The sequence below is a fragment of the Leptidea sinapis genome, chromosome 26 (assembly GCF_905404315.1).
Source record: "Leptidea sinapis chromosome 26, ilLepSina1.1, whole genome shotgun sequence".
Classification (NCBI taxonomy): Eukaryota; Metazoa; Arthropoda; class Insecta; order Lepidoptera; family Pieridae; genus Leptidea; species Leptidea sinapis.
In genome coordinates, this window is record NC_066290.1 from 793,973 (window position 1) to 819,282 (window position 25,310).

Genomic DNA, 25,310 nt, shown 5'->3' on the forward strand with positions numbered 1-25,310 from the left:
ATGTGAAATGGCAGGGAATAATTTTCTAAAATAATAAACGCATTCCAAATTAGATTCCAAAAGAAAAAATTGATGTGTTCACTTGTAAAAATATTTAAAGCCAGACTAGTTATTTTGAAGTAGGAACGTCAACTACAAAAATAAATTCACCATTCATGACTAAATCACGTCATACACACAAATATAAAAATTCGCCTTGTTTTGTAAGAAGTATGACTGTTTTTCACTGTATTTATCAGAGCTCTAGCAGCAAATAGTTATAAATAAAAGATTGATACTTCACTCAGTCAGTATATTTTTTAATAAATATATTCTTTCAAGTTTAGCAACGAACTTTACAAATATTGTTGCAATTTATTTTCAATAAGTGAAGAGGGAACGTATCACTTAGATTTGAAGATCATAAGTAAAAGTGAAATACAATAACTTTTGTAACTCATTTATATTATAAATATGTAGTAGTATTTTATAATAAGTTTTTTAACCGTACAACTTTTTAAATATCTGCCGCAACACACAGCAATAAACTGCCAAATGTTAATTACTTCACCTTTTGCTCCACTTACCGTTCCCTCGGTAATAATTAAACATTCTAGAACTAAAGTGTGCTAAGCGTGGCCTGAAAAATCTAAATCTAAGATTTCAAAGAGAGTCCTACAAATGAGCTCTTCACAGTAATTTTCTTTCTCGCGACACCCGACCGTCGCCATTTTGAAAGCCAACTTACTACAAAATGTCGGCCACGTCAAAGAAATGAATTAAATTGGGTTTGCTAGTAAAAGCTCAGATAGAAATTAATAAGTACCTTAGTTTTTCTTTACCTAATGACTCAGTACGAAGTTAAAGAGTAAAAAATAGCGATATTTTTTCGTCTAAATGTCATTTTAATAATATATAAGAATTCAATAGTAATGCAATTCAAAGGCAAAAAAATATGAAATATTCCCTAGTTGATAAGGTTTCATAATGAGCAATCAAATTCAGAGTTTTATTCCAATCTTTAAAATATAAATACATTTATATTATAGCATCTTCTTTTTTTCTTTCCGCTTTCATGTAGCATAGGTACAATAACACAGTATTATCTATGTTTAAGTTAAAGATAATATAAATCTCTTTTTATACTATTATTCTCATATATTTCTTAGGCTTTGAAGCCATTTTGTCAATTTAATTTAGTCCTTAAATCCTCGGTCTATTGCTTATTGATATGAAGGTTGAAACCTTCTCTGAACTTGTATGATTATATTGAAGGGACACATGGAATTGGCTTTTAAAACTTGTCAAGTATAACTAACTACTATTAGATGCCATTACGAGACACAAACGGAGTCTAATCAAATTATGCCGGCGTTCCATCAAAGGACTTTAGCTGTGACGTAGTGAGCGGGTATACATACAGTCACAGCGGGCTTGCTTATAGAGAATGTCATAGACGTTTCTAAATCATTCGTTTTATCCTTTAAATTATCATATAATAGAGGCTGCCATTTGGTAGATTAATCTGAATTACTTTGCATATTTAGGCTATTATATTTCTTAGAGCATAGGAAAATAAATTCTTATTCAAAATAAACTAAAGCAATTATTCTCATCTTATATTCTATTTGTTGACCAATAGTGATCGTTCTTAGATCTCCAACCAAAGTTTAATTGAAGTAAATTTTGGTTGAAATAACAAATTCCCAATAGGTATGTTGATACTGCGACAGGACGGTTCGCGTGAAGTAGCAATTGAACGCAGTCCTGTGCTAAAATATTTATTTAGATCAATTGATCTAGAATAGATAATATATTTTGTAGTCTGTCACACTAACTTTTTAGCTGAATAATATATTATTAACTCCTCTATATATTTTAATCAATCAACCAATATACTTATGTAAGTATAAGAATATCGTACGTTTTAATATAAAATAATAATGAGTACGTCTATGTACACATCAAATATGTACATGAAACGTAATAAGACTTTGCCTTGTGACACCCTCAACAAGATTGATTAATATAATGATATCTGAAACAGTACACAAAGTTTGAGAACAAACTATGCGCCCCCATCGTATTTGTTTGATCCAACATTATGAAGTGACACGAATATTGTAGACAAGTATCTAACAACACCTTTGTTATTTGATAGTGAAGACTTGACTATCACGAAGATTTAATATGTTGTTTTAATTTCTGTAGTTACTAACAGTGAAGATAACAGTTATATACTATATTGGTTGGTTTCAATCATTTTGTATTTTTATGACGTTATATGATCATAGTCCTTATATATTTGTATCGAGATAAGGGTTACTCATTGATTAACAGAAAAAATATGTTAAGAGAAATTATGGTTTATTATTCTGGCACCATTTTCGGATAGTCATAGAGATAATTCGGCATATTTTGGTATTATGATTGCTACAATAAAAGTTAACCACCACCATACCAATTTCATTTACTCGAATATATTTTTTATAAGACTTTACTTATTCGAAATTTTCCGTTAAGCGCAAAGTTTGTGATTCCAAATGAAAAATGAATCCGTTCTCGAAATGCTCCTCTGTATGGGAGCTCCTGTAAAACGCTGTCACTGTCACCACTATTTTTTTTCAAAGAGCTATTAGTAACTAACAACAAAAACACTACAATTTTAAAGCAATTCTGACACCGCTCCGATCTCATGTCAATAATTACCAATCAAAATAAATTACATTTTCACAAAATAATTATAAAATTGACGATTTTTCAGCAGATAGATCACAGACAAATGCCAGCTTGGTGAAAAAGGGGCCCTGTTGTTCCAAAAATATATTTTAACATCAGAATAATATTATTACCATGGCTTGGTATAGGGACTCCTGTTTCCACAATTTAACTACTTAGATTAGGGCTACTTTGCGTGCCCAATAAAATAATAAAAAGTTTTCAAGTTGTACAATGATTGTTTTATCGACCAACGAAAATGTAGCTCGTGTAACAACTCTCTCTCTCTTACTCAATCAATTCTATATAAAAAAAGCAGCACTTCCTTGGTTAGCTTTAAAATATTACTTTCATAAGGAATCAACTACAAAATCACTTAACCTACATAACGAAATAGGTTCGTATAAAGAAATTGGTATAATTTACGAGAAAAGTAAGATTCGCAATCATTTAGGGACGTGGTTATGATTAGTTACGGCTCTCGCCCACTTAGCTTGATATTTTATTGCGTAATATCCGAAGGCGTGATAAACTTCGACCCTTTCTAATAATTGGTTCCCAATTTCCTGCATCAATATTTATAAATTATTTTTTGCGCCTTTTTTTTCGTTTAATTATGATAATGTAGAACAACGTACATTGTATGAATTAATGCATAGATATACAGCCTTAACTGCAATACCTTCAACTAAAACCATTTACTTATATAATACTAGCTGAACTAGCAAACGTTGTATTGCCGATATTAAAAACGCGATACAAAAGTAACTGTTGATCGTAGATGGGTGAAAATTTTCTGATTCATAATCAAACAAAATTATAAAAAAAAATTCGTGTGGACCACCCTTAACATTTAGGGGAATGAAAGATGCTGTCCAATTCTCAGACCTACCCAATATGCACTCAAAATTTATGAGATTCTGTCAAGCCGTTTCGGAGGAGTTCAAAGTTTAACACTATTACACGAGAATTTTATATATCAGATAAAGACTATTCATTAATTTTGTATAATATATATTATGTATGCCATTTAACCCGCTTTTCTACAAGTAATTTTCGTCCAACAATTACTCACTAACGCATTATTTTGGTCTTTAAAAATGACATATAAATTTTTTACATTACAACTTCTAGTTTATGGCTTAAGATCAAAAGACAAAACGTTTTAATGAAAGAATAGACTCCGTTCAAGAATTATAAGTGAGACAAGAGTTATTATTACTGAAACGATAACAATAAATGAGCGTGATTTTTGCAGCTCAATTAACAGTATAGTCGTAATTACTGCCGTCGCTACAAGTGGGGACACACCCCACAATTAAAACTTATTCAATGAAGAGAGTTCGTGCGCGCTTCATCTTCAGCTACTTACGTTTCCGCTGGGAAACTGAATTGATGATGTAATTAGTAACTGAATGTCGCAACAAAATATTATGGTTATGAGTTTCGTGCAAATTATTTGGCGATTGTAACTACACTTTGGGATCGGACGCCGTCGTTTGCAACATGGTAACATAATGACTGGCTCCGGCTTCTGTAAAAAATTAATAAGTAATTTTCATTTTTTATGTCTTAAGGTTACACTTACAGAGGTTTTTACCAGGGAAGCTCCTTTGTAGTGCCGCTCAGAATATTTGGGGTTTTTCAAGAATCCTGGCGGCACTGCATTGTAATGGGCAGGGCGTATTAATTACCATCAGCTGAACGTCCTTTATTTTCATAAACAAAAAAAAGCAATTGGTATTCCTTCTTCACGTGTATGTAATCACGATATGTTCCGAAATGTTTCTTCTTCAAATCGTGGCAATTCTCGTTCTATTCTAATCAATGCATTCATACGTTCTTGCTTTAAAAATAGGGAATTCATGGCATTTTTATATTCACTTTCATATAATAGTCACAGATATTTCAAAATTTACAACAGACGAATTAGAATAACACTGCTTATTGAATGTGGCTAGTGCCTACTGGCAATAAGATATTTATCCTATTTAACTCTAAACATCAATATATTATACACACGCGCAACCACCAGACACAGATATTTATGTACAAATATATCTACAACGAACAGTCCTATATTTTGTGCAGACATTTGAAGTACGGCCACCATACCAATTACATTATTTGAGCGTATTTCGTTAACATGCTTTGATGTGTTCATATCTAAAACATATTCATCTTATAATTAATGTTAGTTGTTATAAAAATATACCTTATTTACATAAAATAAACCAATTTTTTCTTCTTCTTTCTTACGTGTTGGTAGCAGGTTAAAAATTCATAGATAAGTACTCATTTCGTTTTAATGAATAAAAAAATGTTTAGCAAAAACAATAACATATAAACTATAACTATATAATACAGAGTATTAACAATTATTGTCTCAGTCGTCTGATTATCTTTAATATAGTACATAAAAAAGATTATATCTTTTAATACTATTTAGAGTGGAATAGGACATCTAAGTTAGCACCGTTTATTTTAGATTTAGAACAAATAATTTCGTTAAATATTTGCACTATTTGAATGGATATAAAAAAGGCACAGTATTTTTATATTTATTAAGTTTTTTCCGATATTTTTTATAAAGTATATTATAAAGAGCAGATAATATCATACAAAGTTGAAGACAGCTAATAAGGTATATTTATATTAACAAACTACTGCGACTAAAAAGGCTCATTAGTCCCTTAATCGGCGGTCGACGGAGACTAGACAAATTTTTCCTCATTGCAATAAAACAAAACTTTTCGAAAAATAAAATCATTTCAGCTTGAAAGAGCGACAAATTTATGAATCATGCGTCATCACGGAGGTTAGCTTAGCGGAACACCCGTTGGGTTAAGGTCGACTCCAGGCACAGGTTCGATTCTCGCACAGACCATTAATTATAACATGTAGAAATTCTCATTTATTGAATATAAATAATTATTTAAAACAAAGTAACTTGATTGTTGGTTGGTTGGCTAAATTTAACATGACACGGCGTTCTGTAGTTTGAACTATCTTTTTGCTCTTAATAGTGATTTTCATTATTATAACACTAGAAATAAGGGATTGCTTGTAACTAATTCTAGTAGGCTTCATAAGATACATAATAGCTTTAAGGGTAAATGTATACACTTCTATAATAAAATCCCAGCCGCTGTTCAAGCATTATCTATAAATAAATTTAAATGTTTAAAAAAAAATGGCTCTGTCGTAAATCCTATTACTCCTCTACTGCTGAATATCTAAATGATCGGACAGCCTGGGACTAGATTGTGATTATTTTATAGCGATAGAAATGACTGTATGTATATTTTTATTGAAAAGAGCGCAAAAAAAGAATGCTGGGAGAGTTTCTTGCGCCGCTTCTTCTCTCTCAGAGCGCCATTTGTTTCCGAAGCGGTAGTAGTATCTAGTAGTTATTATAAATTACATCAAAAAGAATTCTAAAGGAATCAATTTTGAGAAAATAAATGCCTTTTATGCCTTTTTAATATACGTCAGTGAGGCAGCTTTTATCGATGAGGATGACATATATATTGGTGATGATAATCTTTTATATAATAATTGTTTTATATGAAAACTGAGGACATTTTTTATTAGAGTTTATTTACATTTAATTACAGTGATGACATTTTGTCGATGACTTTTTGCCATCTTGTAGGCAGTGATATGATCCCGCTGTTGTAGACATTTTGAAGGTTTAAGTTCAGGACTATATTATGGCGAAATGCATGTCCATCTCTCAGCCAAACATTTTTAATTTCTGCCGAGTGTCTATGTGTATGGTCTAACGTTATCCTGATGAAAGACCCGCCGCTTCCTCTCAACTTATTACATTAATCTCACCAAGCCCTTCCAATCCCACACAGCATCACTTTATGGCAAGTTAACCCGGGTTTTGCCAGTCTGCGAAACCTGACTGACCATGACCTTTTGCAGATGTCAGTCGTACATGATCCACTTTTCATAACCAGTTATTAATCTCTTCAAAAACGGTTGGGTTTTATTTCATCTCAATACCTTTCTTCTCGGTACCTAGCTTGTTTCAAACGTGCCAGAACTGTTTTGTCGTCCATTCTTTCAGTAACAGGAAAAGCAGAGCGAGATGCATCTTTGACATCAAAATTTCCGAATTGAAAACGCTCAAAGCTACTTTTTAATAATACTCTAACATTAGGTCCATTATACGTCATAATGGTTCTCGCGGGTTTCTTTGCAGGTTTTCCTTTTTTTTAACAAAATTTAACATGTACTGAATTTCTTCATTAGATTCACTCATTTTGACAAAAAGAAAATAGTTTAAAAAGTCAGCTTAGAAAGTCAGTATCATCAGGCACGACCTTGCATCGCTTAAGATATCCGTTTGATTGCCTTGACAGTATCGCATTTTATTTCAATCACCAAACAATTGTAACATAGTACATTTAAAAACAAAAATCACAGTACCAATTCATTAACATGATCAGAATAATCACAGATAAATACATTGTAATGAAGTTTATACAGTATTGGCGCCGATAAAGTAAATAAGACCATATTATCTATGACATATAATGAAGGTTCGCGTGACTGGCCTCGATCACCCTCGATATCGGAACGGTCGATGGCTCTTCATTAAACTTGCATCCATCCGTACAGTAAACAGGTACTATGAGAACTTAGATAGACCGCTATTTATTTTTGTATTTATCTGTGTATAGAAGTGATCTTCTTAGTCAGTATTCTTACATTCACAATAAAAATAATCAAGCTATCAATAAACATTATTAATATCAGATTTAGCAGCCCATTTTGTGTAAGAGTGAAAATATGATCTGATTCGAAACGTCCGCTGGGAATGGAGTAATCTTATGAATACACAAATTAAATTTGACAAACAAAATTTTATGAACGATGCGGGACTCGAACCCACGACCTCCGGCGTTCCGTGCCGGTGCTCTAACCAACTGAGCTTACCGTTCGAGTAACGGATCGCTATAAAATCTCGTAACTCTTAGGTTGTGGCTTCACCATATTGTTTATATTTACAAGTGCGATTTACATGTGATACAACCTGAGAGTTGAACAAAGCTCTTGGACAGAACCTGAGAGGTCGCGGGTTCGACGTGGATATTAAATTCGGACTCGAAATCATTCATAAATTTTGATTATAAATTTAATTTGCATAATTTCGTCTGACGTTTTACCAAACTTTTGAACGAACTTGCTTCTGCGGTATTTTCAAGTTGACACGACCTCGATACCTTCAAGAATCTAACCTTCTCTATATTACCTCTAATATCATTATTTGCTGAAAATAAATTATGAGAAAAAGTGAGTACAGAAAGAGAGTAGAACATTATAATATTTCCACTCCATAATAGTGTTGTGCAAATATAATTCATAAAAAGTGTATTTCAAACAAGACAAAGAAGTGGAAAACACCAAGTTTTAATGAATCTTTATTTGCGGCGATTCAAAACGACTTTGTTTTCTCTCAGCGCTGTAGCTGTCTGTTGTGTTTATTCGTCTATTGTGTTTATTTGTCTGTTGTGTTCAAAACTTGGTAATCAATTAATACTATAACACCATTGTTGGTTATGACAAAACTGTGTATTTGGTTGGTAAAAATAAACTTAAAACATACATTTTTTTAGGTTCCGTCGCCAAATGGCTAAAAGCGGAACCCTTATAGTTTCATCATAGCTGTCTATCAGTCCGTCCGTATATCACAGCCACTTTTTTCCGTAACTATAAGAACTCTACTGTTGAAACTTGGTAAGTAGATGTATACTGTGAACCGCATTAAGACTTTCACACAAAAATATAAAAAAAGCAATAAATTTTAGGGGTATAATAAATTTAATACTTAATACTGAAACTCAAAAAATGTTTTTCATCAAACCCATACGTATAGGATATCTATGGATAGGTCTTTAAAAATCATAATGAGGTTTTTGATATCATTTCATTATAAACTGAATATTTTGCGCGAGAGACACTTCCAAAGTGGTAAAATGTGAGTTCTTGTGTTACGTGTGTTTGAAATACAATCAAATATTTACTTCAATAAGTTAAGATGTACTTCGAAAGTGCCAAAACCGATATCAATATCTCAATATATCAGGAAATTGTAGGTGTATTTTAAAGGATTTTGAAATGGTAAAAACGTATTTTCAGATTATTACGTAAAACTTTACTTATCAAGGAATGATGTTGACTGGAAGTACTAGAAGTTCATTGTACGAGTATAATGTCCATACTCTTAACAAGTCTATGTCGCATAAATCCTAGCGCCGTACTTTGCAAATAGACGACCGACTCATAAAGTACAATATGGAGGCAATAGAAGCCGGCAAAGTTTTAATAGTCGCGGGCTCGCGCTCCAGAATTGAATATTGCGTCCCATATAGCGTCAATAAGGCGCAAGCCGCGGAGCATTCAATATATTTATTAGAAGCCGTAGTTGGAACTAGTAGCGGCAGCAAATATACTAGGGTGCAATATAACGTGTGTGGAGATGTATGGTGTGCAAAAATCTCTCTGTATACTATGCTTTTATGATTGATACGGTTAGCGTATTTAGTATAATTCTACAAAAACTTTTGAAATAAACTTTAACATAAAAAGAGTTACTAAAGAATGCGACAGTATCACGTCTTCTTCTGTGTGTAGTGACCGGCAATGAGACATTCTATATTAAGATTCCAGGCGACGGCGACGGATGCTTAGGAACAACATACAACTCTAAAGAATCAATATGAATGAATTGTTTCTATAAACCAACATGAGAAACAGAAGCAGAATGTAGTTCTAAAAATACTGATATTAACCAAAACCTCACATCAACAAACATTATATTTAAATTTATATGCCGTCAGTACAATGTTGTCACGCCATTTCATGAGCCACGTCCCGCTCTCCTCGCCAATCTTCGACCATACACCAAAGTACATTAAACGCTTCGACGCCTTTACATGTCCCCTTCGACCCCTCCGGGCCCCACCCGCCGATAGTAGATTTACGATCCGCATTTAACACGAACCTTGCGTGTTCTTACGAGACGTAAATAATATAAATGGAAATTTTATACATCGATAGTAAACGGCGCACAAAGGACCCGACCCGACTCTACGTAATACGAAACAGGGATGTTATTGGGCAGCCAGTTATAGCTATTGTTGTAGTTGTTACAGAACATTAAACGTTACCGTTCGTAAACTCACAAAATATAAGACAACACAACAATAACATACCTGGCCATAATATAACAATATTGATAATTATAACTACTATCTAATTTAGTTGTATGTAAAATACGCGGACGGTACAGATCTGTTTAAAGTGTTGGGAGAGGTCGAGGCAGGTGTGCTGTCCACGATCACTTCAGAGGTGTGTTGAGAAGAGCACAAATCGAGATAATCCATGACAGAACATGTATGAAAGGTTTGATGGCAGACAAGAGTGTCGGGAGCGTGGCAGACGAAAGTACCCGTAATCTGTGTCTGCCTGTCACGTATGTATATATGCAAGGTATCTAATGGCAACTATCTTTAACTTTGTTTATCCGTCCGGTAGAGTAAGCGAAAGGCCACTCACCTGCACAGTAATAACCAATTAGAGATAGCCTATTATTTATTTGTGAAGAATAAATTAATACGTTTTAATAAATAAATAAATACCAACTACATTAGAATAATTTCATACACGCTTACGCACATCACCTGGTGTTGAGCGGTGCTGCCCACTATCACACACCACTGGAAAAATAAATAAAAAATACTATAGAACAAAACATTATAAGTAAAACATAAAATATGCTGTACTTTCTTAGTATTACTACGTCGTAGTTTTAATTAAGAGAGTTAGTGAAGTGAACTGTACATTGAAAATTATTTTATAACTCTTAGTGTAATCTTTATTATACCAACCGAGTTACACCAGTAAATATCGAGTACAGACAGATGAGTTTGTAACTGAGTTACGGCGCCAATCTTCCGCAAATTCTACTTAATAATGTTTCTATCGGCGGACACTATCACAGCTCTTACTTGAGAGGCGAGGTTGGGCTGTATTATATTTTAGATGGATATTTCAATTATTAAAGAATGTGAACATTATTATTATTTATTTAAGATGTAGGTACCAACAATAACTCAATATTAACAATTGATTTGCACTTACATACTAATTCTAGGTTGGTTATTCTACTTAGATACATTCAATATTTTAATTATGAAAAAATTAAGTAACTTAGTAATAAATCTTAATTCTAGAAACTATACAATGTAATCTATACTAATATTATAAAGCTGCAGTGTTTGTTTGTTTGTTTGAACGCGCTAATCTCTGGTACTACTGGTCCGATTTGAATGATTCTTTCAGTGTTGGGTAGTCCATTTATCGAGGAAGGCTATAGGCTATGTTTTTTTTTTTCAAAATTAGGGATCCGTAATAAAATTGCTATTTTGTAACACAAGGTTTAAAATCGAAAACCTATTTTTGCGTCCGCTGCAAGAACTATTGACAATAGAACAAAATGATGTACAGGCTATAATATAGGCAATATTTTATTACTTATAAAACTATCGCGTGAATTATACTTTATATGGCAAAACAACGTTTGCCGGGTCAGCTAGTTAATTATAAAGTGGTAAGTGTGAAAGTCCTTAACAATCTAATAAAAACTATTATCCACCGTGGTCGTTATTTTTTCTAAAACTTTATTTCTAAATGACTTAAACGTGTCGTGAAAAATGTCAACGTCATGACCGTTGGTATCATTGAATGTTTTAGATATTCTATTATACCATTTACCGTATTCTTTCACATTCGTTCTAGAGTAATTATTTGAAAATATTTTATTATATTATATATATTATATATAAATTATAAATGTTACAATCATATAATGTGCGGACCTACCAACCATAGATCATTGTGTATTATAAATCCCAGGCAACAGACATCCCGACGTCAGACTATTTATGTTTTAAAGTCAAACTCTAATTAAAAGTTATTTACTCATTAAGATAGAAAAATGAATGTCTACATTATATTTATCATTTACCACCATTTTGTGAAAGTCGATCTTCAATGAGAAGAGGTAACAAGAAACTCGTCGTCACTCTTTTAAATCAATATTTACGACTTAAATCAAACAATCTGTACAAAGTGATACAACAAAATATTGTAACATTTCAACTTCAAAAAGTGAAAAACCTTAAGAATTATATTTGAAGTCAATACACGATGTTTTGAATTAATCAGATTTTTGTCACTTGTTCTCATTGCACTCAAATTCTTGATTCCCATTTGAGTCTGTTTTGATCCAACTGTTGTTTAGTTTTATACTTATTTTTGTATGGAATATTATATTGTTTATGAGACCAATGGAAGAAAGAAGACATCTGAAGAGGACCGAAGCTCGTTGATGTTAAATTGACTCTAGTAGGGAGTCCGCTTCGTCGCGACTCCCTAATCGAGTCAGGTTGACCTCTTCGGAGCACTAGCACCTCTCTACTACGAGGAAGAAGACTCACAACATTGCTCACGTCTAGGTAAGGTACAAACACCACAGAACTGTCGGATTATTATTGAATTATTTAAGTAATACTTAACTATTACGAAATGTACGTCCAAAATGAATAATAGACAAAATGGTTCATCATTAGCTTTCACTAGTTAAAAGCAAAAGTAAGTAAGACACACAAATAAAATTGGAAAATCAATATTTTATGAACGATGTGGGACTTGTTGGACTGTTGCTTTGTTCAACTCTCAGGTTGTGGCAAACAGAATTTTGTAACGAGGAGGTACTCGAACGGTTGGCTCAGTTGGTTAGAGCACCGGCACGGAACGCCGGAGGTCGTGGGTTCGAGTCCCGCATCGTTCATAAAATTTTGTTTTTCAAATTTTATTTGTATATTAATCCTAGAAGTGACGGTTATCACTTTAAAAACATATCATATTGTTAAGTAAGACACGTTAAAATGAGTGTGAATTAAGTTTTCGTATGAAAAGAAAGAAGAGCAAGATAGATTAACGATTGTCAATGTGAGGTTGATGATTTGTGGACTTGCCCTTTATATTATTATTATTACTTAATTTTAAATACCTTATAATTATACAAGCTTTGGCATCAAACGGCTTTATTCCAGTCCTCATTCAGTCAAGGTTACTGGACCTAGTAAACCTATTTAACAGATGGCATAAAAATACTTACTTCAGCCAATACAATTGAATATTTTGTTTAGTCGGTTTTATAACAATTTCAAGAATTGTTACAAAATCACAGTAATATTTAATAACTTTTTTTGTGTAATACTATGTGTAGGTAGACCCGTTAATTATTAGAAATATTAATGGAAAATTAGTTAGACTCACTACCTAATTTTTCATGAAAATTATTTTTACTTGTAGATCTTTTTCTACTGCAGAATATATTATTATGTAATACAGCGCCCAAGAGTATTATTTAAGATAACATAAATTTAAGAAAAGGAACTGGTATATTTTTAATAAGCCATAATCTTGAAGCAAGATGTTGCTTGTTATCGAGACAGGAGCTAGGGATAACGAGATCCCTGGGGATGCCAGCTCAGAAGATTGTTTTAAATTAAAAATGTCTCCTCCGAGTCAGCTGCATGCAAATCAATTGCAGATTAAAACTAAAGAGGATATTATTTTTTAATTTAAATTAATAATGTTGTAAGCCGGTTATAATATGCTATTTCTTATAATTTAACTATTACTTGGCGAAGGTTTAAAATGTTACGACTTATATTTAAATCATTATTGATCTTAGTATCATCGTAATACATTTCCTATACATTCATTAGTAACTAGTTACTTGTAATATTTTGGTGTTGGACATACAACATAACTACTTTACTTAGGGTTGGTTGTTTTGTCAGTATTATGTGCGAGTTTCAAACATTATAAATAAATACTTCTCATAACCAGGTGAAGGATGGAAAAATTTGCGAAACGTCGTAATAGATATATTCAAATTCAAATATTTTTATTCAAAATAATGACTTATTGAACGTCAAAAACTACCACCCATTCAAAATAGACTGCCTCAGACCTGAGAAAAACGGGCACAAGAAAGTCAGCGGGCTTTTTTTTGTATAAAAATATGGATTACAATGTGATGTCGTAGAATAAACATTTATAATTAAAGAGCCTGTTTGCTTCATTCGCAGTCTGTGGTGTCATTAAGAAAATCGCTTATGCTATATAGTAACCTTTCCCACTGGTTTTACCACCTCTCCATTAAATAAAATATTCGCATCTACATTTATGACATTTGGCGCGGTAAATTGAATATATATATTTGGTTTTATGACTGTTTAACCAGAATTAGATTAATTAATTAGATTGTACAAAAATACGCAATTATTTTTATACTTTTTGGCGCATATTATAACTATTGTTTTGGAATAGTGTTTTTTTTTTATTTTTTGATATTGAGTTTATTTGAAGTAGTACACTAACTAACAATTTATCTGAATATGTGTAGATAAACTAAATTTATCACTGCAGCAATGAACGTAACCGCTTTGCGATTTGATTACAGACAGAAATTCTGCCACAGAAGGCACCCTTATTCAAATTCAAATTCAAATATTTTTATTCAAAATAGGATGTGAAAGCACTTATTGAAAGTCAAAAAACTACCACCCATTCCAAATTGAATGCCTCAGGCCTGAGAAAAATGGGCGCCACAAACTTACTGTAAGTGATTAAGGAGTTCCATTGATATCATCGATCATCATATTCGACTACGACAATTACTTGACCATAACTACGTTACGGTAAATGACTTAAACATCCTAATAGCACAAAAAAGTTTCGGCCGAGTATCGTTAGTTTGCTCCAAAGAATTGAAGAGTTCCGTAACTTTGTCATGGATCCAATAAAAAAAGAATCATCGAAATCGGTTGGCGCGATATTGCGTTATTCGTAAATTTGTCGTCGACATACACATAGCAAATTTAAGACTCTTATGGATTTCTCGTGCATGCCACTGTCAGATCTGGACCAAATTACAATGGGAAGCTCCAGCTTTCAAATAAAAAAATGATTATCAAAATCGGTTCACCCAGTCGAAAGTTTTGAGGTAACAAACATAAAAAAAAACGTACCGACGAATTTAGAACCTCCTCCTTGAAGTCAGTTAAAAATTTAAAAAAAATAAGATACCAAGTACATTCTGTGATTCCTCCCAGGCCTCAAAAACATTCCTGATGAGTTCAACGCCTGCATCCGTAGCCGAGCGTCCCCTAGTAAAGCCAAATTGTTTTATATGAAGTAACTTATATAAAGTGAGTAAGCATTTGGCTTAAAATATTTTTTTCAAAAATTATACTAAGGGTATATATTTCGGCAGCACCGAAATAGGCCGATAGTTATTCGGGTCAGAATTGAGTCCCAATTTAAATATTGGTGTGATTTTACTATATTTCAGAAGGTCACGAAACACGCCATGTTCAATACAGCTATTAAAAACTAGTGCTAGTCATAGCACCATAGTGCTATGACGTCAATAGCTTAGCTTATTATTTTTACAGATATATCAGTAGTCTTTTTCATTTCTAAAGATCTGAAAGTTTTAATTATTTCTGCTGGGCTTACAACACTGAATTTTAAATTTTGTTTACATTTTTTAACATTTTCCAAAAGAAGTGACTCATCAAAACTCGTGGAGGGGACAAGAGTGCTTGTGATAGAAACTGGAATGTCAGAAAAAAGTTTCTCAAAAGTAAAAGCTACTTCCTGCTCACAGTGGATTTTAGAATTGTTTATTATTAGATTATTTTCAAAGTTGCAGTCTTTCGCTCTTTCAGATTCACAGTTATTAACTTTCCAAGTAATTTTTCTTTATTTGATGCATTTTTAATCAATTCTCTAATATGCATTGACTTAGTTACATACTTTCTTAAATAATTTTGAATATTTTTTCACATACACAAGAAATATTCATCATAATTACATGATGATCTCTCACTACATAGTTCATATAGCCGTTGTCTGCTCCTATGAATACCAGCTATTGCCCAGTCATTAAATGACAAGAAACCACCCGAGTTGACTGTTTTTGAAGTAAATATAGAAGCAAACTCTGTCTTAATTATTTTCAATAACATGCCATACATCTCATTTGGAGTACTGTTGTCATTCAATGACAAATTTGAGAGTTGTTCCGAAACATTGCCTCTATATTTCTCCATTCGCCTATTATTTTATTATAAACTAGCTGACCCGGCAAACGTTGTTTTGCCATATAAATTATTTTTAGAGTTTCTTGGACATTGCTTTATTTTTCTAAAATAAACGTAGCCTAAGTTACTCCTTATTACATCAGCTATCTGCCAATAAAAGACGCCGGATTAGCCGGAACAAACAGACAGACAAAAATTTTAAAAAATGTTATTTTGGTGCATGTTCTGTATATGTATTCATAATATACATTTGTAAAAAATGGTTACTTCAATATTACAAACAGACACTCCAATTTTATTTAAATGTATAGATAATTCACAGAATATATATATATAAATTATAGCCTATATATTATTCTGGTGTGTAAGCTATATTATTGCAAAGTTTCATCAAAATCCATTCAGTAGTGTTTGCGTTAAAGAAGTTCAAACATACATCCAGACATACAAACTTTCACATTTATAATATTAGTAGGATATTATAATTTTTCGGAATAATTAATGTCTGAGTTCCCTAAGACGTTTTTCAGTTTTTTCTTTTTTCTTTAAGAAATATTTCATTTAGGTAACTAATAATTTCTTATCAAGTATCATTAGTATTTTCATACTTCTACATAATTCATATTCACATTCGTATCTGCTGATAGGTCACTCTCTTATCTTACTCTATCATGCGTCGCACAGCACTGATATTATCTTCAGTAGTCGCTGTTAAAGGACGTCCTTCACGCGGATCATCGTTGAGATTGCTACGTCCACGCTTAAACTCGTTAAACCAATTGTAAATAGTGGCACGAGATGGGGCTTCATTAAAAAATGCCAATCGCAGCCTATCATAGCTTTGTTGTTGAGTAAGCCCACAACGAAAGTCATAATAAATCATTGACCGAAAATTTTCTCGCCTTAGATTCATTTTCACGTGTAACAAGAGTTTGAGACTTGCCGCCAATTCACAAAAACAAATGCCAAAACAAAACCAAAGTGTTCTAAAATTGAAATTCAAAAACTTTTCATTAGGAATGTTTCTAACTGGCCAGTTCTAAACATTTGCAGTGTAACTCACGTAATGAAAAAATCCATCGATATATTTTATACTAGCCCGAAGTAAATTACAGCTAGTTAAACTTTTGCGGTAATTTCCCAATGGACTGAGCCGCGTCTTAGTGAGCGCTCTGATATACTTTCCTACTAAATATATTCATTTTACCAATATTACTTTGAATATTGTGCAAAACAAATTAAGGTTTTCTAAAACGATTACATCCATTAATCTACTAAGGATTTTTAATTTCATATTTTCAGTACAAGATCCCCAAAAAGGAGGAGATGGTTGAACAGCAGCCCATGGAGCCCGATAATCCTCTCATGAGGAAGAAGAAGACCCCGGAGGAGTTAGCTGCTGAAGCAGAACTTGAGGATCAGGACGAGTTCACCAGTACGTTAAATTTGAATAAATATAGCATTAGTCATTGAAAATATGGTACATTGTCAGTATCTAAATATCGTACAAATGGTTACGCGTTCGATCCGCCCTGAGAAAACTTCGATAATGCTACGCAAGGCTACGAAAATACTCATAATTACCTCCAAAAAAGTCCACGCTACCATAATATTACGTCAAACTAGTATAGTTAAGTCACACTTTGTACTTTTTCATATTAAATGTAAAACCTAACATAAGATCTTTTTATAGAAGAGGAGGACAAACGAGCGTTTGAGTCACCTGGTATTAAGTGATCACCGCTATCCACATTTCTTGCAACACCAAAGCCTTTAATGTACCCACACATATAATAGAGCTGTGTAAAAAAGGTTTATAGATTTTTTGTTATAGTAAGTATAACATATAAATTAACTAAACATTCACTCGTTTATTGTGCTACTTAATAGTTATTTATGCAACTGTTGTGTAATAAGGGGCATTAAAACACGAATGTGGGTTTATCATACGAGGCGAAGCCGAGTGTGATAATAGTATCACATGAGTGCTTTAATACCTAATTATCAACAGTTGCATACAAGACTTTATCTACACCCAGAATTTGAATCCTCTAAAAGATTCTGAAACAGTTAGCTTATTGCCAACATTTAAACAGCCAGTCCCAGTAGTAACCTAATATCATCCATTACCTATTATATACAAATAAACTAAGTATAAATGAATGAATTATTTATTTTAGTACTAATTTACATTTTGTATAGTGCAATTATTAAAATTCACTTGAATATTATGCTCTTTTACAGCGTTTTAGCGGTTACGGTGTCAAAACTTGAATCGCTCATTTTTTGTAAACAAAACAATAAAAATATCGAAGAAAAATGGCGGGGATTCGAATAACCTACTTTTTTTACGGCACGCGATTTTCTGGTAGTGTGGAACGCGTTTGTGTGTTTTAATGTTGGCAATAAGCTAACCGTTTTAGAATCTTTAATAGAGGATTTAAAGCTTGGGTGTAGATAAATATTATTAATTGGATTCATTCTACAAATCTTTTGAGCTTGAGTTAGTTAAATTATGATTTGTTTTGTAGTTATCTTCGAGTCAATTTCAGTTCAACTTCAAGGATCTCAAATATGATTACACTAATTATAAAATACAATTTGCTTGCAGAACTAAAGAACACCATTGAAACGCAAGTTAACGAGCTCAAGTCACAGATAGAAAGCAAGTGCGTGATGCAGTGAGCCGCCTCCGCAACCCGTCTCCACAATACATGATGTAGCTGACCAGAACAAATCATCACCCATCACCATCACCCCATCCTAGATCTAAATCCTAACCGGCATCGATTCAACCATTTTTGTAGGAGATATTGGAATTCTAAATAATTTCGGAAAGTAGTTGGGTAGTGGCGCGTTGGTGCTTGATAATGAGCAATAATATTTTTATACATTCATAAATGAAGGAGAGCAGAGAGCAGGCCCTCGACTACTGATTCGGTTCGTTGAGGTCAAAAAGTCATCACAGCGGGCGGTCAGGACGCTAGCGGTTACAATGGACCTGTTATATGTTAAAGCTTGTGATATATTGTTATTTAAGTGTAATCGTGACATAAATTAAAATACGACTTAAACAAGCTGAATTAATTTAAGAAGCACGCGTAGTTCTTCTCGATCAAGACTGTCCTTATCTCTTTTGATCTACTCGCAACTTACATCGAGATAACAATGTATTCGATCGTAATGTTTGTTTTCATCCAAATTCCAGTCGGCCGGGCACAGGATCGTCCTGTGCCCGGCACCTGTTGCCTGGCAACCGTCTGGCAGTCCCTACGAGTCCAGACTCGTGGCAACGTGGCTTTCGCTCTTCGCTCATATTCAGCTCTTCGACTTTTGCCTCTAAATCTTTTGCATGCGTGCTTATGCGATGTCTTTGTACGTGAAAGTGTATTTTGTTAAGATGTATAATATTAAACCTGTAGTCGACCTAGCCTTAATGCCCACATCGAAATAATACTAGGTTTACAGTATCGATATAGAATGGAGGACGATTTTATGTCCATTTTTATCGTCGTCTCGATACGTTTTGTTCTTGCATGTTTAATATAAGATCAATGTTCATATTCGAGTAGAAGTTATTGTAGATAATCTCGTTGTTTTCCTGTTGAACCGATTAGTGAAGTCGACGCTAATCGTTTGTCGTCTTAATATGCTTAGGATAATATTATATGTACGAGCAAATTCTTCGAGCGATTAAATAAGGTTTAGGCTGCAGTGATATGACGTCATGATTAACAACAGTCAACTCGATCAGTAAAAATAAATGAATAATGATATATTCAGTAGTTTTATTTGACTGTTTATGCCAGAGATATAGAAACGTGATTTGGCGAAGGATTAATCGTTCGAATATTTGATTCGACTTATTAAGCTGCAAATGCAAAAGATTTGTTATCGTCAAAAGCTGTGATATAAGAATTAAATAAAGTAATGCTGTGCGTCTGAACCGGCTCGTCCGTTCGCGCCCTCATTCTATCTTCTCTACATTCTCTCAATACGTATCTTCTCTTACTCTCTATTTACATTTAACTATCTTCACTCATCCCATTCTCAGTCTACGTCTCTCACTGAACCTTACTTGTTCTATAATATCAGCACATCATGTATTTACAATTTACTTACGTCAGCTAATCCTTTGAGTTTCTCACACAAATACCGCCTACTGTTTCGTTACGTCAATTATAGCTTCGTTTATTCAAATCCTGTAATTTTTAATTCCATATACAAAATTGTAAATATGATTCGCTTACGACAGATTTTATTAAAGCTATATTTTCAGATAGAAGTTTCGAATACTTCAGACATTATTCTGCATTTCAATCCTTAGTTTTCTGAAGTTCTCAGAATGAACTCTTGTATTTCATTAGATTTATGATCACATCTTCGAAAATCTTTGAGTCTGGTGAACTCCAAACAAGTTTACCAAGTAAGATAATTAGAGTAAATTTCATCGTATGTGTGTTTAGGCTAGGTTTATCATATTACGATAATAGTTTTGTGTATGCGCATGTCAGTTCTAGCTAAACGGTTGTTGGTAGATAATTGGGATATACAATAATAGACATAAGCTTCTTTCACTTGTTATTTAGATATATGTAACCAAATTCTCTGTTTTCCTATTGGTCAAAAGCCCTCCAAGAAATCTGCTTGAAACTCAAAATGACAAGACTATTACGTTTTGACAGATGCTTTTGAATACCTTTTCTATGTCCAAATGTCCTTCTCTTCCTTCCTTCATCTTTATAAATAAAATACAGTAAAATAACTGTTGTTTCTCACTTCGTAGAGAGTAGATTAGAATATTATTTTGTTACGTAGGGACGTAGTATTATCTTAGCACATAAGTTGATTCGCTAACTGTCACTAATCTCAAAGCAACGTCCAGTTATGTAAATGTTATCTATTTGATTATTGCATGTAACTGTGGAATAGCACCTCATTTGAAATGTGTTATAGTGTGTGCTGTGTCGTTATCTCTTTATTCGTCGACTTTCTTGACATCGTACTTAGAATTACTGTAGCTTATGCTTCTCAAGTCACTGGTTGTATCTAAGCTTTGGTGATTGTTATAGAGCGTTACGGTATTATAGAGGGCTACAAATTTGCTACAGCAAGCGAAGGAATTTGGGTGATATCAAATGACTGACAACTCTTAACTTTCAAAATTTACTTTACATTTATCAGAACCCTCTTAAATATTGCATACTATTATACACAGTTATATACTTCATATCTATCTAATAGTGATTTCGTCACCTGACAATCGCTTAAAGCATTTTTTGGAGAGTCTAAAAGCAAACTATATAGCAGTTAATAAAGTGAATATGAGGTTTATTCAAGGTAGATCAACATAGTAATAGTATATTAATAATATTTATCATTATAAATTTCACACATCTGTAAAATAATTTAAATATGATGAGCGATTTTACCAATGTCAGAATTTCTTCAATCTTCAATCATTCGATTGAGTATTATCTTATTTATATTATTCTTATCATTGTTGTTTTTAGGGTAACTAAATTATTATTATTGTAAGACGATATTATAATTATATGTTGAATTTCAGATGGAAACAGTACCTACTTGCTTTAAGTGTATACTCTTAACGTGTGACTTTTTGGCCTACAATGCCAGCACGATAAAATGAATCAATATGGAAACTAATTTCAAGTTGTGCTTTAGTTCTATAAGTGAAAATAAGAAATATTTAAGCTCTAATAAGTAGATAAATATTGAATCAGGTAATCAGAGGCATTTATTGTAGACACATGGGTGCATACTGGATATTAATTGAGAAAACACATTAATACATTTACATAATACGTTTTGATCGCTTAATATAGTTGTAGGAATCCCTTGTAATATATTCAATGAAACAAACATATTAAGATAATAGACCATTTAGAGACAACGACACATTGAAACACAAACACGAGAGCTTCAATACACAGTATTATTTAATGATTAGATGTTATATATTTTGTAGACCTTTTCAGATAGTGTAGAGATTATTTTAAATGAACTGGTGTTCAAGTGTCACACACAGACTGCTGACATTGGCTGTTACACATTATAATAACTACTTTTCATGTTATACTTGAAGACGTAGGTCTCAGTTTCTCATTCAATGGATGTGAAAATGTTGTTTCGGCAGTTGTTCGTTCGATGAAGTGAGCTAGCGTACTGCCATTCCCATTTTATTCAGATGATATTGTTGTTTTTCGTTGGCCCATTTCTTCGGACGAACACCTCGCATTAGGATTGTTCGGCCAACTGATCACGATTAGTACGTTAGCTTTTATTATTAGTGACATCTAGTGTTAAATTTGCAAGTTTATTGAAATTAAAACTAAATATTTAAAACGTTGTGTATAACAAAAGTATTTGAAATTAAATGAACAAGTAATTAAACCCATATGAACGTGGTTCATAAGCGTGTTGTATTGTTATTATAAAGAGGTTAGTAGTTTATCCGTGGATACATTTAATTAGTGTAAAGGAGGAAAAGAAAAAGTTTATTGTTGAAAATGTTTTAGGAAATAAAATTGGATTGAGCTTTTGTGAACTTGTTGTTGATAATAATTTGTATTAATTTCTGTATTTGTATAAATTACGTGTCACTCTTTTTCGATCTTAACTCTTAAATAATTAGTTTCAATTTTAACTGTCTCTAATATCACTAACGTAGTTTCATATAGAGTAAGCTTCTTCGCTAACTGTTTATTTATAACTAACTGTTGCAATGCATTGTTAAATTTATTTATCTAATTATTAGTTACGTATGAAGTTTAGAGGTAGCCATTTTCATATAAACTTTGTTGTGAGTGTGGAAGTGGTATATCTACCATGTTGTTAAATAATAAATAAATACATTGTACCACCAATCTGTTGTATTCCTTCAAGTAGTAACCTGGGTATTCAAGATCATATCTAATCTGTTTCATCAGTATGGATACGATATGCATTCTTACAAATATATATTAATCCTAAAGTTCAAGTGAGTTGTAAAACACACTCCTAATTCAAATTCAAAAACACTTTATTCATGTAGGTCACAAAATGACACTTATGAATGTCAAAAAAAAATATAAATATTGTTTCTTATTGAATTTACCGCTACTTCGAGTTGAGCTTATGAGAAGAAGTAGCAAGAAACTCATTGCCACTCTTTTAAGTCAAGATTTACATTTTAGTTGTTTTACAAATCATTTCAATTACAATATATGCAAAGTGACGCAACAAAAATACTCAAAAGTCAAAAACTGAAAGGCTTACATGAGTAAGTCAAAAAAAGAAAAAAAAGTAAATTAATACTTATAAACACAAGAGTTATTGAGTATAGTAGATGCATCAATCCACACATACCGTAAATAAATAGAGGCATTATGTAAGCATTTCATTAAATAAAATATATAATAACTTTAACTTTAAAGGAAATAATAATAATAAAAAAACACATCAAGCAGACCTCCCGGTAACAAGATCATCCAGCCCCCACGAGTAGCACCCGTTCACGAGCATGACGCATGGACCAGCCATCGCCTCCCTCGACCGTATTTTAGTGAAGGGAACGACCCGCCCCACGTCGCCGCCACAAGCAGAGGCATTTAAGCGAGCATGGCGATACCTGCCACGAGAAATCTACCGAATAACAAAACAATTCAAGTTCATCTACATATTATGCAATACGTACTAAATGCCTCTACTTACAATTTTCCTCCTTTCCTTCCATATGATATGGATGATGATTTGAATGATAAAAGATAATATTAAACAATTACTTATATTAGAAGATTTTTTTAATAAGTAATTAATTAATATTATGTTAAATAAAAAGTTTAATTTCTATGCTCCACTTTAGAACGTTGTTTATATCTTGTTGAAGTAGCTTGTTTTTCATTTTATAACCTAGCTTAAGATCAATTTCGAATACATTATCCGTTACCGTCGACATACTGATTTCTATCACGTAAATAATTGGCAAAAAATGCCAAGGTGCGAAGAGTGCACGCCAGCTTTTGTAAGAGAACATCGTAGTTGGCCGTATCAAATGCTTTTTTAAATTTAAGTAAGCTACGTAGACTTGAGAGCCAGTTTCTACTACAGGTACAAGGTAAGTCATGAATTTTAGTAAATTCCCGGACAAGTGAACATTTACTTGTGAGTACAAGCGTCTCTGGACGGCTGGCTCGAGTATTTTGGCAGGAGTGGTTAGCACTGCAACAAATCTATAGTCGCTGGCCTCAGTCCTCTTTATATATTGCAGCAGTTACACACATCAAACCTTATATGTTGCAGCTTCAATTCAGTCAGTGAATATATATAACACATACAGATGTTACTATTACTAGTAAACTCATAATTAATAATCTTCAGTCCGACCATAGTGGGCAACTTATAAAAGTAAATACAAGATTGGACAATGTCAGACCAAAAAAGGTGACGATTATACCAGTTACGGGTAGCCGTCTTGAGAGGTTTAGAAATAATTTGGTAAATACGATACCATTTTTACACTGTGGTGAAACTGCTAATTTTCACTATAACTTAGTCTTCAATTCCTTCTGTGAGGAATTTGACAGGATTTTTACTCCAGTAACGGTGACAGTAAACAACAAACATAGTTTTAATGATTGGGCAACAATGGGTATCCACAAAAGTCGTAAACGCTTATATGACCTTTATTATGAGAAACATTACAATAATAGTGAAGAATTTAAAATATATGTAAAAAAATACTCCAAGCTTTTTAAAATAGTTTGTCATGAAGCGAAAACACGTTTCATTGCGGATAAAATTAAAAACAGTAATAATAAAGTAAAAGCGACTTGGAGTGTAATTAACAATGAAACTGGTAGATCGAATTGCCGTAACACCTCTATCTGTTTAAATATTAATAATCGCGTTATAAATTCGGAAATAGAAATTGCAAATGAATTTGATAAATACTTCTCCGAAATCCCGATTGTCACGACCAAATACCTTAACGCTTCGCCAAAAGCAGCATATGATATGCTTAAATTACACGTACCAGTATCTTCTACTGACTTGAAATTTAAGTATGTTACAGGTAGCGATATAATAAAAATCTTCAAATTAATTAACCTAAAAAATACAAAAGACCTATGGGGCCATTCGACTAATATTGTTAAATACATACTTGACATTATAGCACCTGAATTAGCAATCATATTTAATGAATGCATAGATGAGGGTGTGTTCCCTGACCTCATGAAATACAGCAAACCTTTGTTTAAATCGGGCAGTTCTTTTGACCCTGCTAATTTCAGACCTATTTCAGTGCTGCCTGTTTTTAGTAAAATTTTTGAAAAACTTTTGCTTCAACAGCTACAAATGCATTTTTGTAAATTAATGAACAAAAATCAGTTTGGTTTCACTAGGGGTTTATCA

At 32.8% G+C, this 25,310-nt stretch overlaps 1 protein-coding gene across 5 annotated transcripts in view; it reads left to right on the forward strand.

The window, feature by feature from the left end:
• LOC126972317 (complexin) overlaps positions 1–22,783 on the forward strand; it is a 207,026-nt gene extending 184,243 nt beyond the window's left edge. For all 5 annotated transcript variants that reach the window (XM_050818984.1, XM_050818986.1, XM_050818988.1 and 2 more), the window contains 2 exons: positions 17,199–17,331; positions 18,508–22,783. In XM_050818984.1, coding sequence (XP_050674941.1) covers positions 17,199–17,331; positions 18,508–18,581 — 207 coding nt within the window. In that variant the 3' untranslated portion in view covers positions 18,582–22,783. The remainder of the gene's footprint in view (positions 1–17,198; positions 17,332–18,507) is intronic.
• The last annotated feature ends 2,527 nt before the right edge of the window (positions 22,784–25,310 follow it).